The sequence below is a fragment of the Pseudonaja textilis genome, chromosome Z, assembly GCF_049901715.1.
Source record: "Pseudonaja textilis isolate UNSWEBS1 chromosome Z, rPseTex1.2, whole genome shotgun sequence".
Taxonomy (NCBI): domain Eukaryota; kingdom Metazoa; phylum Chordata; class Lepidosauria; order Squamata; family Elapidae; genus Pseudonaja; species Pseudonaja textilis.
In genome coordinates, this window is record NC_142008.1 from 17,394,002 (window position 1) to 17,406,295 (window position 12,294).

Sequence of the window (12,294 nt, forward strand, 5' to 3'; positions counted from 1 at the left end):
CCGTATTTGGCAGCCCATATATGAGATGATTAGGTTTCAACATTAATATGACCACATGACATGGCCATGAATTCCTTCTCTGTCTTACTTTTTGAAACTAAGCCTTTTGTATTTTAGGTATAGCTATACAACTAGCAAGTGTACTGGATTGTAATGCCAATATAAATTTCAAGACATTATATGGCCTTTATTTTTTGGAAAAAGAAATGAGGCCACATACTTATTTAAACTAGAAGCAGGGAAATACCATTAAAAAAAATATCTGGAGCAATATTTTAGCAGAATTACTGCAGCCTTGTTTCTGTTCCTTTATAGCCTGCAAAATGACATTGCCTTTCATTTATGCAGCACTTTTTATCCCAAAGGGCTTTACATTTAATTTATCCAATAGCAGCGGGAGTTCTTCAAATGGTTTGAGGGCATTTAATAGCTGGATGTAGAAATCTGAATCACTTTGTCTTTTTCTTAAGGAACAGTCAGAATTGAGGAACGAACTTGGCAGGCGTTCTTGACTGCAAAAGTGTTTTACTGAGCTGTTTCATGAAATGCCAGGAAATTAGAAAGTTAACCCATATGAACGGGGTTACAGAAAGGCATTTCATAACAGTGGGTGTTAAAGGTGATTTGGAGAAATAAGCAGATGTGCTACCTATGGCTTATGTTCATACTTTAGAGAAAAATATATATAAATAAATATAAGGCTAATAAAGCTAATAATATAAGGTTAACTCCAGAAACCAAGACCATAGGCCCTCTTACATGCAAGCAAGAGTTTCTCACAACTATTATTGCTATTCTCTTTCCACACTAAACAGCCATTCTTTTGAAACTGGGGGTGCCCAGCTGTAATAGTCTTCATCTTCATATGTCTGCAATACACCTAAAAGAATTCCTACCATCCCATTCTGTAACTCGTTTTCATCATTTACTGAAAAAACAGTAAACAGTAAAAGCAAGGTAAAAGCAATTGTTCTTTAAAGCTGATGCAATCTGCTGAAATTAGTTGATACTGTAGAATTCTTGGTGCTTTCAACTTGGTAGTTTGCTTGTAGACATTTTATTATCCAACCAGATGGCATCATCCATGCAAGGGAGTGTGAGGTTTGCTGTCTAAAGATTTTATACTGATTAGTATACTGATATACAAAGGACTTAAATGAATCAGGATTCAGTATGTAAAGGATTAATTTAATGTGAAATATACTGTAAAAACTAACTACATTGCATCTTGCTGTGAAACAAAATGTTTGTGTTTACATTCTTAATGTATTTGGATAAATAGAATATAAATTAGCTGCTAAGTAAAAGTTTTGCCTGAAATGCATCATGTTTCAATGGCTCATTTAAATAAACTACTTGTTTAACAACCAAGATATCAAACAGATTTCAGACTGCTAAATAAAAGAGGGAATAAAACCATTTAAGCCTTCCTTAAGCACCAAGAACAAATTCTATAGTCTGTTGCACTTCCTATGTCTTTTCATTTTTGAATCCCATCTTTTGCAGTCCAGAATAAATCTGGTTTATATCAACAATTTGGGAGAAATGATGTGTGAATAATTCTGGAGAATCCAGAATAGGCTACACTTGGACTGAAAGCCTGGCATAACACAGCTCCTGTCCTCATGGTACCTGTCCTTACAAACTAAGAAGTTGCTGTTTTTCTTTAAAGTAGCAATTCATGTAATATGTTGTGTGACCCACTTCATCTGAAAAACATGAAACTTCTGACAAAAGTATGTTGAGTCAAACATGTGGAGAGATGCCAGTTTGAACATCTAATAGCATCATTGGTAATGGAACAGTTGCACAGGGAACAGTAGCTTCCTAAATTTGTAATGTAATGTAATTGTGTTTTTTAACTTTTAAAATTTATTCAGTATGAAAATTTGCTTTGCCTATCCTCATATTGAATATTTTCCTTTATTTCTTTTTTCACAAGCATTCTTTCTTACTAACAAACAATGGTATGCACCTTTCCTTAGAAACCCTTTTTTAAAGGAACAGCTGCCATTCTCAGTGGATTATGTGTTCTTCTGTCCTTGAATGGCAATCATGAGAAGTCAAGATGCTGAAATTTATTGAAGATCTGATGAGATGAAAAGAACATGGATAGTCTAGTCCAAATCACTTAATGATATGAATTAGAACCATATGTTAGCTAGACTAAGGGTTAGAAAGAATTACCTGAGAATTGTTAATAAATCTTTTTATGACAGTTTATTTCATGCCCTTTGACTCCAGTGTGATGCAGCTCGCTGAGGATTTAACAAGTCAGATAATTTGTTGGAGTAGAGAATGTGAGTAGGAGGGGATTTAATGAGAAAAGGAGAGAATGAGGTGAAAAATAAGAGAATGTTGGTGTTTGGAAGTCAGGTTCTTTTAGACAAATTACACAGAGATTATTGCCAGCCGGTGGGGGGTGCATGAAGGAGAAGAAAGAAAGGACACATCCAACTTGTGTTGTCAGGGATATTCTGTTCCTCATACTGAGAGACCCATCTTTGCTGAGCCATCTCTACTTCCTTTCTTTGTTCCTCAGTGCAAAGGGGAGTTGAAAGCCATATGTGAAGAGTGGGAGTTACATGAGTGTTCAGCTGTGTAGATAGCAATATGAGGCGGAACAAGGCAAATGACAGATTGACATGAAAAATAAAAGGCAAATATACCAGAGAACTTGGGCAATTGACCATATATGACTCTAGGCAGAAAGCTTCCTCCCATGAGTCCTTGACCGCAAGAACTGAAGGAACAAGTTGAGTTCCTGTTCCTAAAAAAATACTGTAAATACAGATGAGTTTTCCTAGTTTCCTTCATTAAATTTGGGGGATTACATTGTGAAAGCAGCAGCGCCTATATTTGAGAACTTATAATTAGGATCTTACTATATTAATGCCTCAACTGTAATTAATGAGGGTTATTTAAAATTAATATTGTGATGTTGTACTAGGAATGTAGCATCCCATTTTAAGTCCATACTCAGCTACATAAACTTACTAGATATAGGTATCATTGACTAGGTAACTTTCTCCGGGATATCCTGCCTCACAGGGTTATTTTTGGAAGGGAATTGGGAAGGCGAATTTTTGAGACATTGAAATAAATCCTGTCATGTTTACTCAGCAGTCCCATTAAATTTAAAGGAAGCCTAAAAGTGCATGCTGTAAAATTAGAGATTCTGGTGTATCCAATGGATTTAATCCTAAATAAACATTTGTAGGATAACTGCATTCATCATATTATTAATTCAGAACATATTATATAGTACTGTGTTTAGGCTATTATGGCTTGGCTCACACATATTATTATGGCTTAAGGAATGAGTCATGTTTTCCTACTCTAAAAACAAATCACATTTTAAACACAATATGTTAAATCTGTGATATTCGTTTCTAAGTAAACTTTTTTGCATTGGATTGTCATAACATGCATGAATAACCTCTTGAAATAGTTTCATATTATATATCCTCAGGCTTCAAGTCAAATCTCTTTTGATTATAAAAATCTGTAGAATATATTGGACAACTCCAGACTTGTGAGAAGTGAGTCGTCACCATTCCTTCATAAGGTCACTATCTAAAATTTCTTGCTTTCTCTACTATAAATCATATGTGCATGTTTGGACATGGCCCAGACATCCTCTCTCTTGCATTAATATATTGTGTACAATTTCCCATTTGTACATTTAGTACAAATTGAAGGACTCTAGTAAATTAATAAATGAATGGACTTTAGTTAATAAATCTGTATCCTCAGAATTATTGTTACAAAAAAAGGGTAATTGCAACATCCCTGTCATCAAGCATGATGCCATATGATCCCACCACTTAGCAAAAGGAGTTCCAACATTTCCAGTTTCATTGTTAATTGAATCCAAGCTGTTGTTAAGTGAGGACGTCATGTAGTTACCATTAGAGGCTTCCCCACTGACTTCGTTTGTCAAAAACTGTCAAAGCTCACAAATGGAGATCATGTGACCTCGGGAACACTGCAACAGCTGGAACTCTTGAGGAGGGCTTATTAAGTGTCACTCATCCAGCACCATCACAAGTTCAAGTGGCCACTGAATGGTTCACCTGTAACTTTAGCTTCATCTCAAGCTGGGGATGAGAGATACCAAAGGCAGAGATTATAACTTAGCCTCAGTCAATGAATGAACAAAGTATGATTTTATGGCTTAGCCATAAAAAATTGGTATTGGGAGAAGACACATGAAACCACCATGGGCACTCAAGAAAATAAAAGCAACGGGTCAAGGAACAAACCAATCCAAAATCCTCCTGCCAGGCTCAAATTATTCACAATTATGCAAAAGACAAAAGAAGAGGAAGACCAGCAAGCCAGGCGGATGGACTGTTACAAAACTATGGGTGCACCATAGCAACACCTGAAAGTAGGGCCCTCTTAACAGCATTATGGGTCCCGGACAAAGCAGTGTCCTACAACTACTCACATGAATAAAAATGTAAATGGTTGATAAAATAAACATATATTTGCATGGTAATATTAATATAAAAATATGTTGCTGTATTTGCATGATACAAGGTGCATTGAAGTATTAAGATACACAGATTAGTAAGCTTATATCAGGCCCATGCGTTAAGACAGCCCTGCCTGAAAGAACATGGATAGAATTATCTATCTACGGGATCGCTGGGAATGCTAAACGAAACAAGTTGCCTTTAAGCGGGCATCGGGTTAACTAAAGGCCAATTCCTGTCTGAGGCGAGCAAGAAGTGGCTCGGTGCGCGTGCGCGCGCTATCGGGCCGCGCTCGAGAGATCGGCTTTTGTGAGAGAAACGCGGCATTCCATCCGCCTGTTTACTTTTTCCCGCCCGTTTCTCTCCTCCCCCACGCCCAGCACCCGCTTCTCTTCCTCCTTCCCCACCACGTGACAGGGACCTCTGACGCCGCGTTGCGAGGTTCCCTGCGGCAGGGGGTGGGGAGGAGAGTTGGGGGCGGAGCTTCCATCCCGAGCCGCCGCTGGAGAAAAGGAGGAACGGGCGAGGGGCGGAGCAAGAGGAGAAGGAAACCGCGGCTGCTACTCCGCAGAACGCCGCGTCGGAGCTAGGAGTGTGAATCTACACCAGTCCGGGGCTCCGATTTCCGGTGAGAAGGGGCTCTTTCGAATGAGGAGGGGCACGCGGTCGCTTCCCAGCACGGCGAGGCTTCCGTAGTGCCCCCGGTCGCATAATTGCGGGGGATGGAAGGACCATCGGACGGACTTCCTCGTAGCCTGGCTCTTTCGCCCCACCTTTTATACAGGGTCGCGGCGTTTCCCTCTTGGGGGGGTAAATAATGCTGGGTAACGCTCTCCTCTTCCCAGTTATTTTGAGGGCGGGGGTGGGCAAAGGGCTGTTCCAAGGGTGAGGATGGAGCGCGAGAGAGGTGGGGCTCCCGGACAAATCCGGACGGCGATTAGGTAGCGAGAGAGAGAGAGAGAGCGCGCTTAATGCACACTTCTTTCCAGTGCGCTGAACCTTATTTTTGTGTATATGTCTGTGTGTCCCAAAGTTTGGGAATTACGACGGGCAAGGTGGAAGGATTGCAAATTTGCCGTGTTGCTCGCACAAGTGTCTTTGTGCCAAGTGGAAGTGGTGCCTTCTAGTTGTGTTGAGCTACCCATTGTATAATCCCCAGCCACCGGCGTCTTGAACCTGGAGGGTAGGCTTGGAGAAGGCTCTGAGCAATGGTCGGTGTGTGTGTGTGTGGGGGGGTTTCAGACTGTGGGTGCGGGGGTTTCACACTTTTCTCTGCAGCACTGATTTGGTTTAGCATGAAATAGTTTTAGCATCAAACTTATTGGGGGGGGGGAAATAGGTGCACAGCATGATAATGTCTATTGCTTTTGATGGGCAATTTTTAGGAAGCCTTTTTTGATCTTGTGTTTTAATTTTATGAGGAATGATCTAACTCAATCTACTTACCTACACATGCACAAACATGCACATATGCATCAACACACGCACACACACACACACACACACACACACACACACACACAGTGTGCTCTCTGGTAATGGCACGTGTTCCAGAGAGCAAAAAAGTGCCATAGTTTCACTTCCTTCCCACTTGGGCCCAGGCATAATTCTGCCTTCTCTTTCTGTAGGCAATACAACCTGTTTCCGGAAATATGTAGAAACCCTGGTGATAACAGCCTTCATAGAGAGATTGTTTGTCCTGACAGCCAGTGTTGGTTTGTGCCGGAAGTGTTCACGCTTATATTGTTTCTGCAGGAATGGATGCCTTTCTTCTGCTTTTCCTCTTGAGAAACTTTCTGTATAGAGAAAGATTCCAAAATGGAGAAATCTTCTTTTATACTTGTTGAAAAGCATCATTTAGATAGGAGGTTGTTGATTTGTCTTTAAACGCAAGTTACTGCATAGAACATATTACTTAAAAGCTTCTGCATAGTTGTTAATATGCTATTTAAGAATTCCAGTATTGATGATTAAAAACACAATTGCATCCAGGATAAAGTAAGAAGCTTTGTATAATTTTACTTCATAAAATATATTGCAAAATATGTATGTGGGGGACATAATAGTCATTTGTTTTTAATGAAAGGTTTCTAGCTTGTCTAACTTACTGTTTATAAGAAACTTTAAACTTTCTTTTATTTGCTTTAAACACAGTATATTAGCCATATATTTTTGCTAGATAATCTGAAAGAGAGACAAACAGATAAATGATCTATATGCTTGTGAATTTATTTACCATTTAAAAATCTTGAGTATCCTAAGATGCCAAATCTAAATTGGTAATCATCTTCCAAGTTAAGGATGATTCTATTTTGGAAGAAAAGCCAAATTGCTGGAGAAAAAAAAAAACCATTTTTTCTAACTGGTTTTGAAAGTCCGTGCTTTCCATCTGTGATTGTTTCATCTTTATGCTCATTTTGAAACTATTTCATATGAAATTGAGTACAAATGAGTCATGCCAGCTGTCAAGTAAAATTCTTATGAAATTTTAGTGTGTAAAATCAATTTCTTTCTAAAAATGTGAAAAGAATGTTATGAAAATCATGGACTTGGCATTCCATAGTATGTTTGCTTTTCTGTCATGGTGACTAGAAATGCTGCTATCTTTTCTCCAGACTTCTATGTGCTTGATAATTGTCAGAATTCTTTTATCTGAAATGTGGAAAATAATGCCAGCCTTTTGTCTACATTGTTCTGCTGACTTGCTTGAAATGAGGCTATAGAAATGCAGAAAAATCTGCACAAGTAAAGTAGTTATGCCGGTGGGGGTGTATTTTGTTCTCATACAATACGTACCCAGAAATCATGGGTTTAATGGAAATGTTTCTGAGATGCTGACAAGTCACAACATAAGAGAAAATGCCTATTTTGTAAGGGCCAGTTCATTGGTTTTCACTTCATCTGGCCTTCAGCTGGTAGGATTTTATAACAAATGAAAATCAAAATGTCTTCTAACTCCAGCTTCAATGACTAACTTTGTTTGTCTGACAACATCATTAATGTGTTCATTACAGCTGTAGAGGATAATGCTTGTCAGCACAATAGTCTGCAGTTGAAGAAGCATATTATTGTGTTGCCATTGTGTGTATATATGTATGTGTATAAAGTAAAGGGCAAATTTTTCTCAGTAGAGGCAGGAGCATTCAGGGCAATGACGTCTAAATTCAGATTATTCCTAGGAACAAAATCAGAGCTCACTGTCAGGAAGAGTACTGTGCTAAGAATAGCTAAGATCCTGCACAGAACCGTCCCAAGTCTTTGATAGAGGACCTAAAATTAAGGAAGATACAGATCACCTGTAGAATAATGAGAAGGTAATACACGCACACGCACACACACACACACACACACACACACACACAGAGTAAGCATGAATGTAGAGTTAAATTTTATTTCTTTAAACCTTGTAAGGTTGATAATTTCTTTAGTTAACTTAATGTTATCAACATCAAAAAGCAGCCAAATGCAATGGAGCTAAATATGTCATGCTTTTATAATTTTCTTTAATTTTTTTTTGAAAAGTGTACTGTTTCCTGAAATATATTGTTTTGAAAATTAAAGGGGTAGTGTGACTTTTATGTTGCTTTTAGACATTGTATGTCAGACTCTTCACTGACCTGCATTAGTTTAATACCGATAGTCCTTGACTTAGGACCACAATTGAGCCCAAAATTTATGTTGCTAAGTGAGAACTTTGTTGAGTGAGTTTTGCCCCATTTTATGAATTTTGTTGTCAAGTGAATGTTTTGTTTGTTCAGTGAATCACTGCAGTTGTTAAATTAATAATACAGTTGTTAAGTGAATCAGGGTTCCCCATTGACTTTGTTCGTCAGAAGGTCACAAAAGGTGATCACATGACCCTCAGGAACAGTGCAAATATGAGTCAGTTGCCAAGTATCTGAATGTAAATCACATGACCATGAGGATCCTGCAGTGGTCGTAAATGTGAAAATGGTACCACTTATTTCAGTGTTGTAGCTTTGAAAGGTCACTAAATGAGCTGTTGTAAATCGAGGATTACCTGTACAGTATGAATTTTAAAATCACCATTTTCAGTGACTGATACTTTACATCTATTTGATAAATGGGACATGTTGCTTATACTTATTGAATTTAAAATAACAGAGTATTAATTTTTGCAGCATAGTTCCATTTAATTCCATTTACACACACAAATAAGCTGTTATGTGCTTGTTTGTCTTTACCTGAAAATATTATATGAACTTGGTTATTATTTTAAACCATGGTTTATGTTTTAATGTAACAAATAATGATACAAGCAGCTATAAGTACATTAGGTAGACCTTGAAGCTAGGAATGAAACTGTAGAGCCTAGGTGGGCTATTTTCATCCATGAAAGAAATTGGAAAAGGAAAGAATGATAGCGCAGGAGAATCTGTGGCTTTGAAATTTCTGAAGAAGAAATTTGATTTTGGATTCATATCTACATAACCTATATGAAGGATGGTAAGGGATAGATTCCTTCTTACCAAAATTGTGGGATGTGATTAACCAAAATATGTTGAATTTAATCAAGAAGGACTTAAATTGAATCATGTGAGAAATGAAGGCAAAATCTCAGAACTAATGAAGAATAGTAAAATACAGGAGTAGCTGGGAAAATAATTAAACTGAGGCTTTTTAAAAATCAGTAATAAACCATAAACAACATTCCTGTAAAGGTCATAGTTTTCATTATCTGAGGGATTATTTAATAAGTGTGACTGAGATCTGATGGAATGACTCCCATAATTGGAATAAAGCAACAGAAGGCTACAACTTATTCAAAAGCGGCAGAAGCAACAGTAAGGAAGAGTTGTACTGTATGCTAAAAATATCTATCTCTGCATGAAATCAAAGGGAATGAACTTGGTGGCATTGATGATTAAATCTGAGTTAATATAAGTAGAAAAGGAAAAGTGTCAATGTTTGAATCCCATGGCCAGCTAGATTATATCCTGGGCTTTCTGATGGCTTGGCTAAATCTTTTTAAGTAATCTTTGGGAAATTCTAGAAAATGGGCAAAACAAGAAAACTGGCTTGGGTAAATTGATCCTGCCTTCCAAAAGGTGAAAAAGGAAGGTTCCAGGAACTGTAGACCAATGAGTCTTCTACTGATTCCTGAGAAAATTCTAGAGCAGATCATAAGGTTGAGCTTTAAATGCCTTCCAAGCACAGTGCTTGATTGGAAAAAAGTCAGCATGGGTTTGTTAAGAACAAATTTTAAGAGATTTATGTTATTTTATTTTTGCTTGGATAGTTTGATTAGGTAAATGAATGTATAGTTACCGAATAGAAAAAATGTTTCTTTCATTGTAACCAAATTATTTCTCTTCCCCACAGTAATATTAATTACTTTCTGGCAATGAATTTTCTTCTGTGTTTTCACTATCTGAATGATTGAATTCAATTTATGCTGATTTTCATTTTGTTAATTTATCTGTTGTATTATTTGTTTTTAATTTATTATTAATCACCCTCATTATTTTTCTTTTAAAGGTAATATAAAAGAAATGCATATAAATGGTTTAAAGCAGATTATGCAATAACCCTGAGACGTTTCTTAATCTGGTCAGTGTCCAAATAGACTGTGTAGGTATAGATAAATTAATAAAATCTGGAAATTCAGAAGATTGAAATGGCAGATCCTGATCCATTAATTCCCACAAAATACTGCGTTTCATAACATTTAATAACTTTTATCTTCACCACCTGCTAAAATGCTTTACCTTATTTTGTTTTAATATGAGTAGTACAAGCATGATGGTTACAAATAGTTTAAATAGTTTAAAGGGATATGTGGCATTTCTTACCATTATATATAAAAAAATAGACGCAGTGATTCCAGTTCATGATTCATGATACATTAATAGAATAGTTTCAGGAGAATAATAGGTACTACTAAATTCCAAATTGTATTTAAAGAGATGGTTAGCATAAGATGAAAATCAATATAGTTGTTCTTTCATTCCTCCTAATATATAGTATTATCTCAACTAAATAATTTGCTAGATAAGTAAGAGATTGTCTTGAACTAAAAAACAGAATTTATTGCAGAATTTATAATAAGTAATTTAAAGAACATAAGGATATTATGTACTGTATTCTTCTATACCCATTTTTTTTAAAAAACTGGAACAATTAGGAAACTTAAAATACTTTTTACATTTAAATTTAGAAATGTAACTATATTTTTCTTAAAACTGTACCATTCTTTAAGTATTTTAAAATCAATACTTTTCAGTTATTTCCACCACTTCTTTGTTAAAATTTAAATAGTGTAAGGAAAGTATTGTGTATTCATATTATACCATAATCATTTTAAGTAAAAATAATCTCCACAAAAATATTATTATTAAAATTATACCAGTTATAATTTTTCCCTAATGTGCGTATGCTGTATTCTGGACTTTTAGAGAAAAATTCAGATATAAATAACATGCGAAGTAATAAAACATTTTAGTTCTGTTTCTTAAATGTAAGGTGTACATGCTGAAACAAGTCTCCATAGGTTTATGCCTGTAGAGTTTTTTCTGGAAAAAGTTTTTTTTTTTTTGCCAAGGAAACCTATATTTTCCAACAGATTTATCTGAAAGATTTGGTAAGGTAATTCCTCCCAAATATAAAATTTGTGAGAGGATCCTTCTAATATATAAATAATCTGCAGATCACATTTATTATATGATCATATGGTAATATGTTTGTGTTTTTTTGTAGGTCTTCTAAGAATCAGCAGGAAGAAACACCATGTGGCTTAATCTTTCGCTTGGAAACATAGAGTTTTAAAAGATGGCTGACAAGGCTGGAAAAAATATTTCAGGCCCACTGTTTATTGAAGTTGAATATGATTATGAATATGAAGCAAAAGACAAAAGGATTGTGATAAAACAAGGGGAGAAATACATCTTAGTAAAAAAGACTAATGATGACTGGTGGCAAGTCAAAAAGGATGAAAATTCCAAACCATTCTATGTGCCAGCACAATATGTTAAAGAAATAACCCGTAAAGCACTAATGCCACCTATTAGGCCATTAGTTGGACTGCCAAACAACTCTCTAAAACTTGCACATGGCTTACAGAGGTCAACAGAAAATGTGAATAAATCTCCAGAGCATTCCACTTCAGGGAAATTGTATCTAGTTCAAGCTCAGGATGCCAACCAGAATCTTGGATCAAACAGTAGCCCAGGTCAGAATACTGGACTTAGCATAGAACTTGCCCTAAACAATGGAAAGTTTAATGATTTACAGTTTGTTAAAGTTTCCAATCAGAACATGAACTTATCTGGGTCTCACTTTCATTGTTCAGAATGTATGGAAACTGAGAAGACCAGCTTCTTGCAAGAACAATCCTGTGATTCTGTAGGTGAAGGATCAGAAAAAATCCACCAAGATTCAGAGTCTGGAGATGATCTCAGTAGCAGCTCCACAGAACAAGTACAGGTAAAATGAAGTGCACTGCAGTAAATCACTTATCCAATAAACCTTTTTTCTTGATAGAAAATATCAAGATAGAACTAAAATGACATGCCAGACTTGCTATATTAGTGGTCTGTAATAAAAGATTTGAATAAATAATATCCATTTGTAATTAAGTAACTTTTTCTTGGTGATATTAAAACTTTGGTGTTGGTTTTATGTGTGCATATATGTATCTCTCTGTGTGTATTCTGTCAATTATGATTTCTACCATTTAATCTTTTCTACCAAAAGCTGGTGTCAACAGTTGATTGATCCTGGAAAATCTATGTAAAATCAGCTAGGATTTCAATGGAAGATAACCGGAAGCTCAATAATATCTTTTAGAAAACAA

The 12,294-nt window shown here is 36.2% G+C and overlaps 1 protein-coding gene across 6 annotated transcripts in view; it reads left to right on the forward strand.

Annotated features, from left to right (window-relative positions):
- Positions 1–5,018: 5,018 nt before the first annotated feature.
- The window catches only part of ARHGAP12 (Rho GTPase activating protein 12), a 43,117-nt gene continuing 35,841 nt past the window's right edge, over positions 5,019–12,294 (forward strand). For 3 of the 6 annotated variants that reach the window (XM_087916848.1, XM_087916853.1, XM_087916849.1), the window contains exons 1-2: positions 5,019–5,109; positions 11,199–11,924. In XM_087916848.1, coding sequence (XP_087772974.1) covers positions 11,271–11,924 — 654 coding nt within the window. In that variant the 5' untranslated portion in view covers positions 5,019–5,109; positions 11,199–11,270. The other 3 variants (XM_087916850.1, XM_087916852.1, XM_087916851.1) reach the window with 2 other exon arrangements.